Genomic DNA, 21,561 nt, shown 5'->3' on the forward strand with positions numbered 1-21,561 from the left:
ATGTAGAGAGACTTCTAAAGAAACTGCAGTTCAAAACCTCACCAATCTATGATCAATACAATACACTGTCTATTGTACATGGGCAGACACAACACGTATAAAATAAAGCAGTTTCTGTATTTTCATCTGATGTGTGTGTTTTTATGGCATTGTACTCTGATTGACTAAATGTTTCTGTTGGAAAAGAACATGTGTTTGTGTTTTGGAAGAATTATTTGATTGTGAGACATGTTGCATCGTTTTGGTGGACATAGTGTCGGGTCAGTGTATTACTGCATTTTAAGACATTTGAGTTGGAGTTTAGTTTACATTGTGGGATTTTGAGCTTTAAACAAACTGTTTTGCCAATTTTGTGTGGTAGGTATGTTGGGGCGTTAACAGTTTAGGAAAGTTGTTAAAAGTATTGAAAAAAAATTGTAAAAAAAAACTTTAAGAATTGGACTTTTGCTATGGATACTTTGACAGTTTGAAATAATGTGCCTTATTATACAAATTCAATTAACCTGTTCATATAAACTTTAAGAGCTTTCTGTTCATGTGAACTCCATAGAGTTGATCATTTTTGTGCACAGTAACTTTTAGGGTGACTGTAATTACTTTTCATAACATGCATATGTAATCCGTCTGCACACACACGCTAGACATCAGTACATTGGATTGAACATGGCTAACCGGCATCTTGAGAAGCAGGGAAAGATAAGAGAACGGCGCAGACAAAAGAGTGAAATAAATTGGATCGGCAGTGACTGACATGGATAAAGTGGACTAACAAGGGTGACATTGACGGTCGGATCCAGCTGCTGCCCTCCTTCCCTCCCTCCCGCATGTTTGACCCAGTTGATGTCAAAGCTGGGATCAGTACAAAGAAGCCAGTGTGGAGCAGGGGAGAAAACACCATTTTTTTGGAGAAGACCCTCGTCCTATTTTTGCTTCACATTTAAGGCCCATGTCAAAATGATAATAAGTGAAAAAACATTATCTTCAACATTTAATATCATATTGTATTAAAATTAAACACTATCAGAAGTGTAGTCTTGGTGTACTTAAATGTATTGCTAATGAAGCTACGGACACATTGACGTTCAGCCAACACGGCTGGATAATCCCCCATGTCTTGTCCAATCTTGTTCCCCTAACAAACAGGCGATGGACCTTCATGTACACACTACTGTTAAGATGACGTTTTTTGATTGTTTGGTTTGAGTTTAGAGTCTTTTGTCCTTTAAAAAACACAAAAAGAATGACAGCTCAAATATTAAGTATGTAGAAAGGATTAATGACGATATGAAAATATGCGTGAGAGAGCAAGAAAGAGAGAGAGAAGGAGAGGAGAGCATTAATTAACCTCTGTGCAGCATGTGAGGATTCAGAATGGCTGTCAGCTTTACTTGAGAGATATAAATTAGCAATAATGTTGATTATCAAAGGCGGGGATTAGGTAGGAGGACAAGTTTTAGAGGCTTGCTTTAGCTGGGATGACATGAACAGAGCAATTCATTCAGTTATGAATAAAGCATATTCCACAAAAGCTGAAGCAGATGGAGGTCACGGATGTAAGCAGCTCAGAAGATGAATTATTGGGTAACACTTAGTACAGCCGCCTAAAAGTCATAACTAAATGCATGAACTGATTTTGAACGAACATATTACTCTCCAAGCTTTCAAGTGAGCTCTCGATGCTAGGATGCAAAAATCCCTTTTGCTATGTGCATGATCAGATAGAAAATGGTATATTTATCATAATCAGCACCATGGACAACACCCACTTCATTGTAAGTTTCACATTTTGCTATGTATAATATTGCACAGTGATCGTTGTTTGAGGTTTTTATTTTGTAAATAATTGTTTGCTGTGTGATAGATACACATGCCGATATTTACGCAGTGAAAGTGCTAATTTGCATGTGTTTAAACAGGGGAGGAAAGGAAAAGAGATGTAAAATATTTGCAACCACCTTCTATCCCCAGTATGCTAATGTGTTATCATGTGACAAGATGAACAAACAGGCAAAAGTACTTACAGGGGACAAAGACATATGAGGGTTGATCACAAGTGGGCTCCGTGGCTTTGACCTCCTCTGTGTTGGGTTTCATTTGTATTTTTTTTTAACCCATGATAAAGTTAACTCTCAAAGGTATGACATATGTGTTCCCAATCAAAGTGTTTTTATGTGAGTTTGTGTGTTTGTTTTTAATGTCATTCTGTTCTGCTTGGGAAGCAGCCATAAGACACCAGGTTATAACATATTTAAAGATTAACCCTCAAATTGAAGCAAAGGTAATAGTAGTTAGAGGCAAACTAAGGTCATCTAGGAAACTGAAAAGTTGGGCTGCCAGGACAAATATCATAAAGTTAGCAGAACAGAGGGCTAACATTGAGCTTTAGAAAGCCAGTGAGCAGGGCTAATGTTATACATAACTAAATTATGTTGTCCAGGCAGAAACATTAAGATTTCAACTTTTCCTCATGAATTATTATTTTTTTCTCCAAAGCTGTCCAACTGCCAATGATGTCTACCATCTCAAATGTTTGGTAAAAGTTTTTGTATTTACTAACACATTTGTAATGTTCATAGCCTACTTGCTAACCGACTGAGGCCACCTCTGCTTGAAATCAAACCTGGCTGAAAAAATAGAGTACACAAGACTAATGAAAAATGTGGCAATAATTCCACAAAATTACTCCTGAAAACAGAAGAGTTATCTTTTTTTTTTTTAAATCATACATTACTTTAATTTAATTAAACTGGAACCACCAAACCCTGGATTAATGCCACTTTTCTTGGCTGCCAACAATTGAACTTTGTAATCACTGATCTTCAGTACTTGAAGGTCTTTGGAAAGTTGCTTCATGGCTACACTTGTTTGTTCAATAATAAACTAGGTTGGCCTAAGCATTCACACATATATGGAGTTAACTCAGTGTTTTAGTAACATTCATAAACTTTCTTAACGTTCTCATTTAGTACACATTACAGGAACAAAAATCTGATGCCAACTTTTAAACAGTTAGGAACCTTGGTTCTTTTTTAACCATATGAAGTTTGATCAAATCCCAATTTCTGACAAGACTCCTCCTTAGTTTTAAAAATCTTTAATAGTTGTCTCATCTCGATTAAACAACATATGATAGGTTCAAAGGAATCAAATCTCAAAGCGTAATATCCATTATGTCAATTCAGTAATGACTGACCTCTGTTTTCGTGTTGGTATGCACAAGGTCCAACCACTTATAGAAGGAGTGATAATCTTTAAGTTTCATGAACCTCCTTTTAAAATTGGAATACTTGAGTTGGTATACATACAATTACAATGTAATTACAGTTATCCCTCTGAAGACCTTACAGTATCATAATCATCAAAGGACAAATAAAATGCAGGTCTAAGGTTATTCTGTACAAAGAAGGCAAGCCAAAAGAACCACGAGTTGGTTGAAGTAGGAAACACATTTGAAGCAATTCTCTTTTCATAGTAAAGCAGACGCTATATTTCTACAATGTATTGAGCATGAAATTAAGGAGACATGAAGCAAAACATATCGCAAGGATACTCAAATAGATTACAATAGATTACACAATACATATGCCAAACTGAATTATAGAATCTAAACAATGCCTAATTTACAGTTTTCTAGCGCAATTGTCTGTTCAAACACACAAACATAAGCACACAAGCACACACACACACACACACACACACACACACACACACACACACACACACACACACACACACACACACACACACACACACACACACACACACACAACCGCACATTCAATAACCCACTCATACACCCAACCACCCACTGGCACACATTTGGGTGCTATATTTTGCACTACCAGAGAGAGAGATTTCACCACATGTGTGAACAGTATTTGAGGAAAATTTTGTCCATTGCTGTTATGATTCCACAGTAAATCCTTATGTGAGTGGTTTACAAGGCATTTTAAAGTATTTACAGTAAAAATACATTTCATTATAAGCAATGTACCATGAGAAATATGTATAAAATAGCTTGATAATATTAATAATAATCATAATAATACAGCTTTCTGCTTTCCCAGATCTCTACTCCGTCCACCTCGAGTTGTAATGTCACTTTGTTCCACAAGATGAAAATATATATCACAGAGTAAGAAAAAGCTTCCCATACAAATCCAACTGTATAAACATTATACTAAGTTCTTGCTAGGTAAAGTTCCAAAAAAGCCATAGTGGAAAATGAAATGCACTTTTTCTTTTTGTCTGCCTTTGAAAATGATTAATTAGAAAATGACTCTGCAGTTACACTTTCTATTATGAGAGAGCAAAGGCAGGATGTTGGCGGTAGTACACCTTTGGAAAAGACAGAACAAACATAATCAATCCTATTTTACCTACACAGCCTAAATACAGCTTTACATTTCCATGATTTGCGTACAACACAGTTTCAAACTCCAGCTCCTTTTGTCTTTTGACAGGTTATACTCGTGTGGTAGAGTGGGTGCTGGGCAAGCCTGCGGAGCTGTAACCAGCAGGGAAGGTGCTGTATGGACTCATGTTGGACAGGCCCATCAGGGAGTTGGGGATCATGGTGATGTTGTTGGGTGTCATCAGAGGGATGTCGTCAGGGGAGCGGCGATGGCTGAGCGAGTAGTCCATGCTGGGCGAGACGTGAAGAGGGTTGTGAAGGGCCTCACACTGGTTCCGTTGTTGTAATGACAGGCTCTCATCGATGGTGGTGGTGTGGCTCACGTTGTTACCTTTGCTGTCCCGCTGAGGACTGGGCTGCTGGGATGTGTCCTGCCGACTGCGCTTGTCCTTGCGATAGTAGAGAGCGGCGAAGGCCAGGACATTCAGAAAGAGCAATGATGCCCCTACGGCGATAGTGACACTGAGCTCTGTGGAGTAATCTCTTGGGTTGGGCATGATCAGAGGACCCATCTCTCTCCCACTTTCACCCTCGTTATGGCCGTTGGATAAAGGAGGTCTGCCAGTGCTGCCGGGCCTCTTCCCGTTAGACTGGGTGGGATCCAGCGGTGTGACCTTGGTGGTGGTGGAGGAGTAATGGAACATGTCATGGAGGTTGTAGAGATGGGGCACCAGGTGTTTCCAGAAGGCCACCTTGGTTGCACGGTAGTGATCCCGGATACGAGGCTTCAAGCCGATGTGAAGGTACAGCTGGTCGTAGGGGTCATACTTAGACCAGGCTACCTCCTCAAAGCGGTTTGCCTTCGTGTGGATAAACTTGGTGTCCTGTGGCACTGGCTTGTTTGGATCCCTATGTACACATTAAAGAGAAACAACATGAGGGATACCAAAAAATAGGTGGAATAATCCTGAATGAAGTAGCATTTATGGAAAAATGTGGATGAAACATTTTCCAAATACTAGGCACTGTTAATTTGTCTTCAGATAAGTGGGTGTAGGTAATATGAGGTAGGTAAATAATAATGTGCATCTCTTGAAAAAGCTATTTATGAGTGTGAATTTTTTGATGGATACCTCCCTTGAAAATAAGGATATCATGTTTGAGAAGTCTGGTTAGGAATCAGACCAGGAAGCAGACTCTTTTCTATCTGAAAATGAGTCATGCCAATTTGTTAGCAGATAAGGCTTTGCTATCCATATCACAGAGCAGTTAGCATACACATGAAACTTTTGCTTAGATGCTAATATTTAATGTCTACACAGCCACCACCGAAAATAGATAATTAAAGATGACACAACACTTGCAACCAAATTGGTAACCCATGCTGTGTGTTGATAGCCAAATGTCTTCTTTCGTGTCTCTTGACTGGTAACTAATCACAGAATAACCATGTCCAGTTTAACCTTAGTTCAGGGTTATCACAACAATTTAGATGAGTAAAAAAAATCTAAAGTTTATATGTTTATTGTGTACTGTTTACTCTAACCATATGGTAAATAGTAAGGAGGCCATTGTGGATTTTGGATTTTAATGGCTTATTGATTCAGAGCAAGATGTATTAAAAAAATTCTAGTGGACTTTTTCGAATAGAATTAAAAACATTTTATTTTATGATTAAATTGTACATTTGCACGCACTTCCCACACTATGATTTAAACTGTTGAAGAGCAGCAGCCTTATTAATGTTGTGCTCACGAAGAAAAAGACTAAGAGCAAAAAAGGAGGTCAACACAATGTAATATCACTATGTCTCCTCAAGGGCTCAGCATTCCCTCATGCCGTCATACTGAAACAGCAGCCTTCAGTGACCCGTGGTGCTTCCCCCTGCTGCTGAGGGTCAACCTCCATTAAGACACAATGTCGCTGTACATGTATGATTAAACTTCAGTGAGGACATCAGACAACTCGTCGACTACAGTGACTCACTTAGGTGTCTCTTATCTTTTAAAACAAGAAGAACTCTTTACCTCTCTGTGACAGATTGTATCACAAGCTGTCAGAAGGAGAGCTGCAGAGCCTCTCTGATGCACTTTAACAGCATGATACTCTAGTGAGTCAGTGAGAGTGTAATATCAGTCAACATCCAATCATAGTCTGTCAGTGACAATAAACTTTTATGGCTGATATCTTTATAAGGCTTAAAAATCCCATGTTTGCTTAAAAATACTCAAAAATGTCACTGTTAGAAATTATAATCCAAAACACATGTGCCAAAACAAAACCTAAAGAATATATGTGTTTTGTCTCTCTGTAATAAAGAGCTTAATCATTTAACTATTGTCAGCCCATCTTACATTTTTTTTTTTTTACACATTGTTATATTTTGTTTAATTACCTTTGCCTCTTTTGTGAGCTGTTTTAATAAGTGCAGTAATAAAATGTATCTGATCTTATCTGATCTCATGGTACAAAACTAAAAAACACTTACATTAGGTTCCAGTTTATCAGTAATGTGTATTAAAGCAAACTACATTTCTGCACTGTTATTTTGGTCACCACTACTTGAAATCACAACATACTGAGGGTTTGTGGGATATATTTTTAAGACCCCGATCATCAACAACACTTTAAATATTCATGTGAGTGAAGCGTATGTGAGTGAAGCTGTAACCTTTAAAGATCAATCATCTTTAGGAAGTCTGCCCAAAGCGATGAAAATCTGCTTTGTGTTTAAAGAGAGTTTACACAAAAGCCTAACTAGGCTCTTAAGAGAAAAGACAACATGGCATGTGAAACAGCTTTCCTTGGACTGTCTGTATTCTTCAGTTCCATCATTTTATTTGACAATATAGTCAGGCAGAGAGACAATGAGCCTTTTCTTTACATTGATGACGAGGTCAAAACAGTTTGAGCAAGCAGAAGCTCAAACTAAGATGTGGATATGTAAGACAGGGCTAAACCCAGACTTTGATGTTAAACATTACACATTTGATTTCAAAAATTTAAGCACCATTTATCATGTGCAAGTTCTTGTTAAGTAAAAAAATGTATATGGTTATGTAAAGCTGAATCTCACTGGAAAAGGAATTCAAATTGTAGTAGAAATCAGGGACTTAACCCAGGTGCGGTCTGGAGGTTCAGTTATGTAAAAAAAAAAAAGAACTTGATTGCTGTTTTGCTGCTACTCACCCACTCTTGGCAAAGTTGGTCCAGTAGGTCATGACCACAGCGCTGAGCATGATGTCGTTCCTGGAGAAGTTACAGGGGAACAGGTCAGTGGGACCCACCATGGGGATGCCAAACACGTAAGGCACCTCGTCTCCATGAGCGGAGTCTGACCACACTGGCTTCATCAGACTCTGGCAGTGGTGGTAGAAGGCGTAGAAATATGTGGGTGAGCCGTAACGGGCATGCAGGTCAGCTGTCACCACTGAGGGCTCCACCCACTGGTGGTCGGTAAAGAGAGCCACCAGGGTCTTCCTCCTGGTCTCTGGGTTGTCCTTATCCGCCCAGTCTGTGTACATGAACTTAATTGTCTCCCTCAGTGTATCCTTTCCTTCTGGGTAGCCATACAAACTGTCCACAAAGTCTGACACAGCAAAGTCAAAGTCACTGCCAGACACGCCGTCCTCCAGGTCCATCACATTCTCCACGAAACGCAGTCCTTCGCCCTGATTGACACCCAGCATGATGTCATAGTTAAGAAACTCGCCCTGTTCCATTAGGATTTCTGGGTCGTCTGGGATGACGTCTCCGTCTATAACAGGGCCAAAAGCGACGCGGTATCGGGCAGCCTGGATGTCTTGTTCCACCAGCTCCTTTGCACTCTTCTTCTGAAGGCAGGAGACCATGTCTACGGTGTCTAGCACGTTGCAGCCAACCCTCTCTGCTAGCATGCGAGCATACTTTACTGGTTGGTAGTTGACAGCCCAGCTGGACAGGGCTGACCCACTTTGGATAATGGCTCTGTGGAACAAACCTTAAAACCCCCCCAAAACACCCAAGGAGAACAACAGAAGCCCGAAAAAAAGAGGTTATTGATTTCAAATCCATATTATTTGTTTAGCCTGACACATACAGTAAACCTATACATTTTGGCAAATATTGCTGACAAAGTTAAATGCGTATGGGTGTTTCAATCATATATATAAGTGTTTGTGTGTGTGTGTGTGTGTGTGTGTGTGTGTGTGTGTGTGTGTGTATATATATATATATATTAGAGAGAGAGAATGAGAGAGAGACACAGAGTCGTCGTCTCTCAACTGGAAAGTTGAGGGTTCGATCCCCAGCAACATGTCTGACGTGTCCTTTTGCAAGACACTCAACCCGGAATCAGATTTTTTTCAAGGAAGCAGACTCTTGTTTCCCCTTGTAGAGTCATATCAGCATCAAAATCCACATTAAAAGAATCCCCTCTCAAAAATTCACTTTAGTAATCATATCTTTAATTTTCCCCTTTCAAATACTCTCAGCCTAATATGTCATAATATATCTACAGGCTATTCCCCAAGCAAATACAATATTCACTTTAAACTTATTGCTATTTAAAATTAAATCAAAGGTTTGTAAGTAAAAAATGGCAAAATGTGATTTACTCTAAATATTAGCTCGGGGGACAACACAAGGCCAGATAGTTAAACCAGTCTAGTGTAAGGCTGCTCTGTGAAATAGGTGTTAGAAAGAAAGATATTGGGCGGCAGTAGCTCAGTCTGTAGGGACTTGGGTTGGGAACTGGAGGGTCACCGGTTCGAGTCCCAGTTAATTTGGAAATTTGCCAGGTAGCTGGAGAGGTGCCAGACCACTGAGCACTGCTGGGGTGCCCTTGAGCAAGGCACGGTATCCCCCCACAACAGCTCCGGAACACCTGCCGTGGGCCCGCTAACGTCTCACCGTCAGTGCATGTCCATAGGATCCTGTGCATCAGTATGCGTATGTGTGTGTTGCATGTCAAACAGAGTGAAAACACCTAATTTCCTTGTAGGGTATTAATATAGTAAAAATAAAATATTGGCCCAGTCTATTGTAAAATTTAAGAACAAAATGTGCTTTTCTCTTTTCATTCTCTCATATGTTGTCATATATGTGGCAATGAATACAAGTCAGATGAATTATCAATTTGAAGCAACTGTTTCTGTGTGTGGGAGTCTACTTTTCACCAGTTATCCAAAGGCATACTGTAATAGTGGGATTGTTAATACTGTGTGTCTAACAAGCTGCTTAGCTTACATATACACTGCTGATGCCAAGTGTGCAGTGAAGGGTCTGTGCTGGGAGCTGAATATGCAGTAACCCTGATCCTTCAATGTTGATACAGTAAACATCACTCTGTTGAATTGTTTATATGCAGTGAGTCACCTCTGTCTCGGGGGATTTCTGTATCTACCACCTAAACTGACAAATGATATGTATCAACTGAAAAACACTCTGGTGAGGTTACAGCATAGAAGTCTTTGGCAAAAAGAGTGCAGGAGCAGTGTCACTTTCAACCTCCTTTACTGTCATTTATTACATTTTTTGGGGGGGGATAGGGTGCAGCAGCTAGCTAGTCTACTTCAAAGACAGCCGGAGGTCTTTGTAAATTCACTGCAGCCGAGCTTGGGCATCAAATAGGAACCTTACAAAGGACAGTTGCCGCAGCCTTCCTGGCATTGATGAGAGAACACAATTTCTGCCCTTCTCGTGATTCTGTCCAGCTTCAATAGGACGGCCGGAGCAACAATACGGCAAAGATAAGAGGTTTAATCCCAAGTGATTCACCCATATTGAAATATGCACCTCTGATTCTGGCAAGAAGCTTTGAACAAGTGTTAACAAAAAGACATGATATGGGCTAAACAGAAAAAATGAGGAACTTTAACCTGTTTTTCATGTAAGTTGAAATCCGATTCCAGTTTACAGGATACTCAGTATGACTTTGACTCTGTCATTTTTATCAACAGTTGATATACTTGCACTTCATGTTCAACTAGACCTGGACCATTTACAAATAATGGTCCAATTATCTTTGGTAAGCAGCATCTTCTCTTAAGTCATGGCTATTACAGAAAGTGTTGAGGAAGATACATTTAAGCATGTATAAAACATACAGTAGTCTTCCAATAAAAATATAAAGATTCAAAAACTACATCATTGTGAATGAAGTAGATGAAGTTAGGCCTAACATTACCAGCTGCTACATTAAATTAATGTAGCTGTGTGGATTCATATGTATGTCATGAAAAAAACTCTTTTGCACTTTAGTTGAATTGAAATGTTCAAATTGTAACAGTAATAAGTCACTGTTGTGTTTACACTGTAAGATATTTTGAAACAATATGTTGATGTTTTTCAGAAAGCGTACATCTGTGCAGGTAGTTAAAGAGTGATAAAAAGATATGAAGCTTCAAAAAAGTAACATGAATCGAGTACGAAGCCTAAGGGTCACAGGTAAACTGGTGCAAACTTTATAATGCCTGCAGCCATCTTTAAGAGCTTCACATTTGAAGAGGCAAAGCTTTTATACTGATTAGACTGAGTACAGGGGAACAAAAGCAATCACTTACTTAACAAATTATTTATTCTAGTCTCATATCATGACACTTCATCTCTCTGACAGACTATTTCATTCTGCACTTGAAACTGAGAAGAAATGACAAAAAATGATTGTTTAAAAAGCGACATCTTCAAGATATGAAATTGATATGATCAAGATAAAATGAGATTTTATATCTAAAGTTTGTGGATTTTGACACTGCACTTGAATTAATAAAGTAATTACTTCTTCAACTTTGACTACAAATAAATCACTATTGAGATCATAGAGGAGGTGACTGGCAGGTTCTCACCCTCAGAGTGGTGCGACAGAGTTAGCAGACTGACACAGGAGGCACCGATTCCCGATCCAAAGACTGTGATGCGACCTGGGTCTCCTCCAAAGTATCCAATGTTCTTACTGATCCAACGCAGAGCTTGGATTTGATCCAGGAGTCCATAGTTTCCCTTTGCAGCCTGGTCCCCGGTACTGAGGAAGCCTGAAGTATAATAAGACACAACAGTGCTGAAGAAGAGACCCACAGTATCTGTCACAGCTTTGATCTGAAGTTGTAGCCCAGCAGGGTATCGGAACAAACTGACACCATTACCCCTCAGGTGCAAAAACGCCTCTGCTCTCTCCTAGTGTCTCGACTACTTTAGTCAACTCCTTGTAAAAGTCTCTATGCAGCCGTGGCCCTCAGCAAGTCTGCTCTTCAAATCATGCTCTCCTTGCACAGGAATTTATAAAATGTACTCTGCCTAAAATCTTTAGCTTGTCCCTTTCCCCTTATGCATTTCATAAAACCACACAGAGGTCGCTGGTTCTCTTACAATTGATCCTATTACTTATTCCCTTGTCTCATCTCATCTAAACAGCATACTCTTTTGAATGTTAAACATATTGAAATGAAAAACTTTTGACCTTGTGAGTGCTCGTGAATGTTGCATCCCTGCATACAGTATTTAGATCATTTTTCTTTCGAGAACAGCAGAAGCTGATTATCTAGTACAGAATAGATAAGTAAGGTAAATGTTGTTTTTAAAAAGAGTCTTAAAACTCTCTGTTACACAAGGACAGAGCATGTTTTTGTATCAGTTTTCCCCTGAGCCCAAAGTTTAGAGGAAAATCTAACTAAGTCAAGTTCCAAGTTCTCAGTTCCCCATATTTTCATGAATGGTCTAACATTTTAATGTCTCTGAGCTGGACTGATAAATCGGTTGGTCATTCATTTTAGTTAATGTGGGAATACTGTATAACGCATGTTTTGGTTTGGACTTCCAAATTTCAGCTGATTTGAGAGCTTGAAATTGCAAAAATAAAACGCATGAAGTGATTCGGAGATGTTTTCATCAAGCCGTTGCAAAATTTGGCCGAAAAATGTGCTATCATTTAATACAATAAAATTGTTTTATAAGAGAAAAAAAATAACTTTACAAGCACATGTCAGTTATAAATGTGGGCAGCAAAATAAGAAGAACTTGCAATTTCTTCTATTTTGGCCAGTTACCCAAAATCTGTGTAATTTTCAAGTCCTTAATGTCAGTATCACTCTTAAAGATTAATCACCTGTTGGGCTGTGGTTTGCACTTTTCATTTCTTAAAAGCAACATAAGTGGAAATCAACAAGTTCAATCTAAGGGTCTAAATAGCCAATCTAAACAGTCATAAAAGTCACCACACATCAACACGTTCTTCACCTAATATCCCGATTCTGTAGTTGAGCGTGACGACAACAACATTTCCATAACTGGCCAACACGCTGCCGTCCATCATGTTCCCCGTGCCCTCCATGTACGAGCCTCCGTGGATGTACACCATTACAGGTCGAGCTTCAGAGTCCCTTATATCTGTAACATCAACACACGCGCATAGATGCTGAGCAAACAACTGCAGAGGCAACAGTAATGAAACAGAGAGTTAATGGAGCACTGTTAATAAAACTTGATATAAACAGTATGAGTCAGAGGGAGATCAGTATGAGGTATGGGGGAACGGCTGCTTAGAAAAGGTGCTCAGAAGCAGTGGTAGGCCTGAGGTTTGGAAGCTGTAATGACATTCAGAAAACGCATGAGAAATACAATCTGACGAGGAGTGTATGAATAAGAGTATTAGATTAAGTTAACTGCTTTAATACTACAGTACATGCTTAACTTTGCATCCTTGTGCTCTGAAAGTATGTGATTCAAGGATCAAAAGAGTAAACACATTAAGTATTATAGAATTCTGGGTTTTTCAGAGAAAATCATAAACATGCTTATAGAAAATACTGATGTTTTTCTTACAAGTGCAGACTTTATCATTTAAGTACCACATAACATTCAACTTCTTTTTTCCACAAATAGAGTTAGGGTTAGAAATAAGCTCAAATAGAAGCTTTATTTTTCACTAAATTGGAAAATCTTTCTACCACGTTTGCAGCCAAACTAAATGTATTGACCAATGAAGGTCTTTCAAAGGAAATGGGAGACAGATAAGTAGATAATGCAGCCCTGGATCAATCTGCACAGCAGCACTTTTGTAGCACTTATTGAGAGAATTGTGCTCAATTCAAGACATGAGATGCGGTAAACTTATGTAATCATAAATCAGTTGACAACATTGTTTTTACTCCTTCTAAAATAACCCCCGTAGTTCCTCAGTAAAGTCAAGACTGAAAGATCGTCATCCAAAAAAAAAAAAAAAAAAAAACTCAAGCCAAAAGAATCCATGCATCAAGACTGTGAGCTCTTGAAAAAATACCTTCAGATATATGAACCTCGGCATGTGAGAAAGCCGCCCCCTTTTTCTTGTGTTGGCTCCCTGGGATTCACATGAGGACAAAAAAGAAGTAGAGAATTCAAAATAGCGTGGTTGAATGTGTCTCTCTAATATGTATAATCCAATCAAAGTGACAGAATCAGGGAAAAAGATCCATAAATTAGAGCCAGGAAGAAGATTAGCCCATTTACATACAGTATGTTGCACTTTTTCCTTGTAATTGCTTTCTGACAAAATGTGGATGGCATTATGTTAAATCTGGAGAGATGCATGACACCATTACATTATGAGGTAGAGTTACAAATTCACAAGTGTCTGGAATCTGTTTTTATCAAGTGAACAAAGCCTTGTTCCTCATTAAAAGTTTGTCAGAAATGGCACATTGTGTGTCTGTGCGAACACACAGAGTTACCTCTGAAAGCTTTATTATCTGCATCATTATATTGACCCAGCTGCGTCTGTTTTGACAGAAGGAATACATCTTTCTTGGTTCATTTTATCACTCTGTGCAATTATATTTTAACACAAACTCTCATGTTGATTCTCTCACTGCAGCATAGTTACCCTGAGGATATATGAGGTACAGTGTATGGCTTATTGATGAATTATTAATGAACTATGACTTGATTGGGGCATCAGGGAACACAAATGAATATTAAATCATTTCAGAAATACACTCTGTAATTAAAACTGTTGATAAGTGAGAACAGCAGAGATGTCACATAAGTAAAAACACATGAAGACAAATAGCGCATTTGAAATATACGACATAGCCTAAAGAATGAGAGTGTATGGAACCTATGGGCTATGTTGTTTCCTTTGAATGCAATGTGAATGTAAATATAAAATGTAATTAACCCGCTCGTGTGTGGGGTGAGGAGGCAGCACTTTAGACCAGGAGCTTTATAAAACGTGGGCTGCTGCACCATTTTGGACAGCTCTCTCTCAAGCAGGCTGTTTATGTGTTGTTGCTACGCGACCATAGAAAAGTCAGTAAAAGAGTGCCGTGTTACATACAAAAGCTGTACACGGTTCAACTTTGAATGCTGAAAGTTTTGTATTATACCGAGTGCTGGCGAGGGAGGAAATACTTTGAATCCACAACAATGTTTAATTGGACCATTAAAGGGACCTGCATAAGACTTTGTCAACACTACATGTAGAGTAGACATAGCAGTTCTTCTTTGGTATAACCCTGTTCTGCTAATCTACAGATTTACAGCACACACATCAAATACTCCCTTGCTGGTTAATTTTGCAGTTGTTATACAAAAATGGGATAGAATCAGCAAGCGATAGACTTGACTCCTGTATCTCACTAATTGGCCCCCAACAGACTCGCTGTCTGCACCAAGCCGAGATTCAGAAAAATATAAAGAATTTGTAATTTTTCCCAAACATGGCAGCTGGGTTTGCTAGCTTCTCCTTTTGTAATCCTTCATGATTACCTTTGAAGCTCAGTGATTGCTGGTAAATATGCTGATCTCATCATTTTTCAAGCTGAGACTTAGTTTCGGTGGACCAAAAATTGAAAAACACCTACTTCAGCATTATTTTGTTGTGCGTGAAGGTGGAAACCCATAAACCTACCCCACTCATCTATGTTATGCCTTTCTGTCTATATATTCAGTTACTAAAAGGCATCAACTTTAGTTGCAATTACCATGTGTGGGAACATTGGGGATTGAGAAAAATATCAATACATTTTACAATATTTTGTGAAAATAAATTGCAAAGAAACAAACTATTTGTTTAAATAAATGACACGTTTTGAAAGTATATTCTATTATAGGAAAAGAAGGGATGTGTGTGTTTTACTGTGGAAATTTGATTAAAGAAAGTAATGACCTATGTAAACCTTGTACCATGTTACTTATTTTTTCTTCAGATTTTTGTCTATCCAGCAAGAGGAAAAATTATCAATATTTGTAACAAAATATGGTGTCAACAGATGAATAAAAACAGAGATGATGTTGCTGAGATGGTAAATCAGCCTTTAGTGGCAGCAATGACATGAACAATGTCTGGTCACAAACATGCTTTATGGTGATGACATGAGGGCCACATTATCAGTGACAAAGAGAACCCTTGCTGTCTATTCTACCACAACAACTCACCCTCTTCTGTCGGTGTGTAGATGTTCAAATACAAACAGTCCTCGCTCTGATCCTGAATGTATGTGGCCACTGTGTCCAGGTTATAGGTGAACCATATGGGCATCATGATCTCTGGCACCGTGTTGTGGATGTTTTGAGGGCACACAGGCATGAAGTGGGTAGCATTTCTGACACCTGACCAAGAAGAGGGCTGTTCTGGGGGCATGAAACGCTTCTCCCCGACAGGTGGAGCAGCATAGGGAACCCCCAGATACTGATCAACGGGCCTTAAAACCTCGCTGGGCACAGGAACCCGGAGGCCTCGCAGTTTTCCAAACTGGGTGGTCACAGTTGGGTAGAATTTCTGACTTGTTGCCTTGGTGAGTGACCAACAGGAACATAGTATCCACCAGAGAAGAGCACAATGGGTGATGGTTACAGTCCCTTGATGATGGAGAAGGTGTGAAGGCAACAGATGGTCTCTAAATGTAGCCAGCCACATGGTCTGGGCCAGACAGTGCTCTTCACAGCACAAATGCACACTGTTGTGTCCACTCAGTCTGTCTGTGTTGACCCCGTCAAACAGACATCACTCACTGAGCTTCTGGTTCCAAGGGTTATCAAATCCAAATACACCTCAGCCAGGTAAGAACTCTTGGAACTTCCACTTTTCATTGTAGTGCACACAAATCTGAAAAAAGAGGTAATCAGAAAAGGACAAGAGTTAATTTTAGAACTTTGAAAAAATAGTCTTACTGTACATACAGGATTATTGACCAACTTTTAGTAGCAGTAAATTTCCTTACATGAGAAAAAAAAGTGATTATCTCATAACAAATCCTGTCATATCCTCTTATATTATACAATACAGCATTGTAAATCTTATCGGATTGTTAATGAAATCTTGTCATATCCTGATGTATATCTCATTCTATATTATTTTTTCTTTTTTTTGAATATTGTATGAAACACTATGTTCTGTGTCGAGTCATATGGCATTGTATCTATCGTGCTGGCCAAAAACTTTATTGACTCTAATAAGGCATTATATTAAATATCATCAAATTTTATTGAATCTAATAGCATTATATGAACTCCAATCAAATTATTTTAATCTTTCTAAACAGTATTGTACTTTATACTATGGTATACCATCATTTTGTGTAGCATCCCGAATTTCCTACTATGGGATCAATAAAGTAATAGCTTATCTTGCAGTATCTAGTATCATGCATAGTATTGTACCCAATACCGTATTGAATTTCATCAAACTGAACTATATGATGTATTTTGTATGACATCTTATCAATTGTATTGTATCTTAACATTTCAAATATATTAATAATTATTAATATATTCTCTCTTTATCCTAGGAGTCTTAAAATATAATTGTATTTAAGTGTGCATATAAGTATGCATCTTCCTCTAATACAAATAACATTTTGAAAAAATTGCTTTCTTAAAGTAGCAGATGTGCTTTGAAATGTATAAATCGCTGAATACTGATCTCTGTGTGTATCAGTGGGGGAGGCAATGACTCGAATTGGACAAATCCATCTGCTGTGATGCTGAAGTGATGTTGCGAAAGCATCTCAAGATAAAAGGTGTTAAGGACCCCTTTTTCTTACGTAAGGGCAACAAAGTGAAGTGAGCACAGACTGACACATCTTTAATTCGCACTGACTAGAGATTAGAAAGGACCACACCAAGAAAGAAATATCTTATCCGCTTGTGATGTTTTAGTGTTTATTATTTTTCAAAAACACCAAATATCTCACATCATGAATAATGTTTGCGTCTTTAGTGTATCTTTCATCTCAGCAACACTGCCAGCTACTAAAATGAAGATGCAAAATGGAAGTGTCTTTGAACAAACATGTCTGATGGGACCAAACATGCACAACACCCCCGTCTTACTGTATGAAGCCCAGTAATTGCAGGTTAATTGAAAGACTTGAGGAAGGCTTCTAGGTAGTGAGAGAATTTAATATCCGATAAAAAGGATTCTCTCCTTCTTTTTAAGAGTAATATTTGTTTTATTCTTGACTATTCTGAACACCATTCTTTTACTTCTATACAAGCTTATCTTTTCAAATAAGGAGGGAGCTGTGGTTTACTGATCAAGGTTTTTTTCTCAGTGAGATTTTCCTTGATCTTGGATATGTTAGTCTTTGTAGTGATCTTCTTTGGCTTCATATAAAATAATGTATCAAATGTGAGCTCACCCATATGGAGTTACAAGAAGGGAACTGTGTTGTTCTTCTTCCAATTAGCTCCTTTGTAATCCAAAATGCATCCTGCCTTCATCCTCATAGACTAAGATAGTGGTATGCATAATAAGTTCAACATCAGGATCTCACTGGCTCATCAATGAACAAAGCAAAAACAAGCTTGTTAACCTAATCAAACTTATTGACGAGTACCGCCTCCAGGATTGTGAGAGACTGCAGCTAAATAGCTTTCTTTCAAGTGTGATGAAGCTATAGTAGCTATTAAGTCAGGGGACAATTTCTTCCCTCCTAATATGAGAAGCTAATTAGCCATAGATGTGATGCATTGGCTTTTTTAAGTCCCTGCAGCTGACAGTTTACACCAGCAGCAAAATAAACACAAAATAAAGGCTGCTTGTGTCCTCTTTCACAGGTGTGCATTAGCACATAGCTGATACGACATTATCACAGTTTGGCCTTTAAAAAAGGGGGGACAAATCAAAGTAATATCACACAAGTTCATTTTAGACATATTGTATATCTCTACCCTAGGCAAGCTTTGTCTGCATTAATTAACACTTATAAATGCTCCCCATAGCCAGGAGAGACCAAAACTTGCTCCATCCAATATCTGGTATGTGACAATGATGAACGACTCCCAAGACATTAAAATGGAAAAGATAAAGAACCAGTTCTTTTTTGTCTTTGTACAGTGTAGATCAGGACACATCTTCTGGTTTGGGGCTGACACTCATAATAAATCATCTAGAGGGGCAAAAATCCTCTCTTTCCACACAAAATCTGCAGTGAAATTATGAGAAGTTTAAAGTTTTTTGTTTTGTTATTGTGCCGTATTCTGTACTGTATGTTTGCATAGTAGGTGTACATGACACCATGGATTTAAATGTTCCAGGATCAGAGAGTCAATACATTGTTATGGAAGAAAGAAAGAAAATGAATTCAGTATCACCTCAAATTAAACAGACTATCTTGTCTTCTTTGTCAGGCTTGGCAATATTAGCAAGCTTAAACAGATTAATCATAAACAGCCATTACAGCATGTCCTGGCCACCCCAATAGTTCAGGTTTTTGATGAGCTATTTCATGAAACAATAACTCTCTTCAAATTGTGTACGAGGCAAAAGGAAATAGGAATCAGTTTCCACTTTATCCAACACTGGTGTCTCCAGTGCCCTCTTAGTGGACAGAACGTGAAAAAGTGCCCTCCAAGGTATCCTTCCTGGGGCCAAAAAAGTGGTAACGTTTCCTTCAGGGTGCCACTCCGGGCATATAATGCCAGCGTTTCTAACTATTTAATGATAAATGTATGCTGACTTTCTGTGTGCCTATACTGCATAGAGCAGGTATACTCTCTATATATATATATATATACTGTATCATTTCCACAATTGGATCATTTCACATTTTAGAAATAATTAAATCTGTCATTATGTTCGTTGGCATTATGGAATAAACTTGGTTAGCAGTATTAAGCAGCCCTAAATGTATTTTTTTTTGTTAGTGCTGCATGGGGGTGATACACAATATTTAAATTACTGGCATTTCCTTTTAAATTATACATCAATTCTTCACATTTGTCTGAATATATTTGTGTTTTTTATTTGTTTTTGTTGCTATTTTATATTCAATCAAACCTCTTGTTTAAATCTCAGTAGGAAAGGTTTCAGGGCTATGCATGCTAAAAAGCCCCTTCATTTTGTTTTTCAGATTATTGTGCAGATTGTCCCAACAATTGTATTGGCTGAGAGTTTGTGCTCAGGGGTGGGACAGATGTGAATAAAACCTTTATCTTACACCAAACAGTCCATGTAAGGAATGTAAGCTATCAATCACTGAAGTTGAATTCACAACATCTTTTTTTGGGAAATTTCACAACAAAAGGGAAGAACAGGAGCAGCTAAAAAGCTGTCTTGCATATTGCGTGCATCAAATTAGTATCTGAGTTTAACAACACAAATATTTCGCAACCATTGCATGTCATTCTAATGTGATTTTGCAGCAGGTGTTTATGCATCAATGGGTTACAATAATGTGGGCTACTTGGGACTCTAATATTTTAATTCCTATGTAAATGACTGGATCCTAATTGCAGCTCTATTAGAATGATTGCTATAATCATGTTCCTCTCCCACCATTACAATCGCTACACCTCCATCACTGACAGGCACACAACTCAACACCAATTCAGCACTAATAAAAATCTCTGGGACAACATCATATCGATTCTTTTCTTGTAGCCCGGGGCCCTTAACATGAAAGCATATTGAGAAGGAGCCTGGCATGTCAAATAACAGAGCTGGGTTCCCGGTGCCCTTGTAATTCGACTGTAGTGAGAATCAAAATCGTTTTACCGGATTCCCCAAATCCCCCCTAATTTGGCAGAGAAATAATCAAGACCAGGGCTTGATGCAGGGGAGAATACCTTATACAGAACACGCAGGTAGCACTCAACATACAGTGCTTTATAAATGAATGCATGCAGACTCACAGTGAAAGGCAAGCCACAGCCCCGATAGCATCGACAAACTGCTGTAGTGTGTGTGCAGCGAGGAGCTTGTTTAATCTAGGTCTAGGACGGGGAAATAAAGAAAAAAAATAGGGGAAATAGCGATCTACCAAATGATGCAGGAAGGTTTATAATTTAGACTCTACATAGATGAAATAATTGTCAAAGGTGTAAGTGATAAATAAAAAACAAATCGTTATATAGTAAGAAAAAAACCACGCACACATAGCCCCATCATTAGGTTAACTCACCTGCTTTTACAGAAGATGATAATACGCGCTCCATCTCGAGATCTTCTCCATACCATGCCCGTCACTCTCGCTTCCTGAGACAATGTGGCTGTGTGTGAAATGTCCCCCCCCCGTTCCAGTATCAAACACACAGATCTGTACTCTTATCTCTCCTGCTTTGCACACACAGTCTGTGTGCTTTGCGCATTCACGACGCCAAGGTCAGGAGCGCCAACGGTTTTAATGGAGCGCCCACCACACAGATCTCTGTACGGCGCCCACTGCCAGCGCGTTACTAGGCAACCACCGGGATACGCCAGTGCATTAAATTCACCCTCCAACAAACCGACAAAATCCCAATTTAGAAACCATTAAGGAACCACCTTAACCTCGGACAGCTCTCACGCGCTCACAACGTTTTTTGCTCGGGCATCTTTGATGACCAGATAAAGGAGTGAGGCTCTTAAAGAAGAGAGCTGCGAGGATACGGTGCTTTTAGAATACATTAGCCTACATCTAATTATCGTATTCTAGAAACCCTATAGTAGGCTACATTGTAAGAATAAAATAAACCCACCGCAACCAACCCTTCTCCTTCATGTTCTAAGTCTAATTATTAGCCTCCCTACGAATTTACTAATCAGACCTCCTGATCATAGACTGTAAAAATAATAGTCCTAATGGGAATTGTAACAAAAAAAAACAAACTACCAGCTCTGTAACTCATAACCTCCCCTGTTATGTAGGCTAAAATTAAAATGATGCATTACAAGGTTTGTAGGAAAGGGATGCATGACAGGGTGAAGGTTGCTTCTCTTTCAAATTCCTAAAGCTTTACTGAAAATCAATGAAATGACTGTTGCTATAATTTCC

At 38.7% G+C, this 21,561-nt stretch overlaps 1 protein-coding gene across 3 annotated transcripts; it reads right to left on the reverse strand.

Moving 5' to 3' along the window:
* Positions 1 to 3,078: 3,078 nt before the first annotated feature.
* On the reverse strand, positions 3,079 to 21,287 carry nlgn3b (neuroligin 3b). Of its 3 annotated transcripts, none has more exons than XM_079355656.1 (7): positions 20,710 to 21,287; positions 15,743 to 16,412; positions 13,608 to 13,667; positions 12,566 to 12,715; positions 11,179 to 11,364; positions 7,544 to 8,333; positions 3,079 to 5,263 (listed from the first exon to the last, which is right to left on the reverse strand). In XM_079355656.1, the coding sequence occupies exons 2-7, from the start codon at positions 16,221 to 16,223 to the stop codon at positions 4,465 to 4,467; spliced, it is 2,466 nt and encodes an 821-aa protein (XP_079211782.1). In that variant the 5' UTR covers positions 16,224 to 16,412; positions 20,710 to 21,287; the 3' UTR covers positions 3,079 to 4,464. The 3 variants fall into 3 exon arrangements, with proteins under 3 accessions (XP_079211782.1, XP_079211783.1, XP_079211784.1); XM_079355657.1 differs by lacking the exon at positions 20,710 to 21,287 and adding an exon at positions 20,441 to 20,665; XM_079355658.1 differs by lacking the exon at positions 13,608 to 13,667.
* Between the last annotated feature and the right edge of the window lie 274 nt (positions 21,288 to 21,561).

Source organism: Symphodus melops (assembly GCF_947650265.1).
Source record: "Symphodus melops genome assembly, chromosome: 11".
NCBI classification, from domain to species: domain Eukaryota; kingdom Metazoa; phylum Chordata; class Actinopteri; order Labriformes; family Labridae; genus Symphodus; species Symphodus melops.

Coding starts and splice junctions, on each gene's coding strand:
- nlgn3b (XM_079355656.1), bottom strand. CDS start 16,223: ATGTGGCTGGCTACATTTAGAGACCATCTGTTGCCTTCACACCTTCTC. Junction 13,668..15,742: donor CTACACACCGACAGAAGAGG/GTGAGTTGTTGT, acceptor TGTGAATCCCAG/GGAGCCAACACAAGAAAAAG. Junction 5,264..7,543: donor ACCAACTTTGCCAAGAGTGG/GTGAGTAGCAGC, acceptor ATGTGTACATAG/GGATCCAAACAAGCCAGTGC.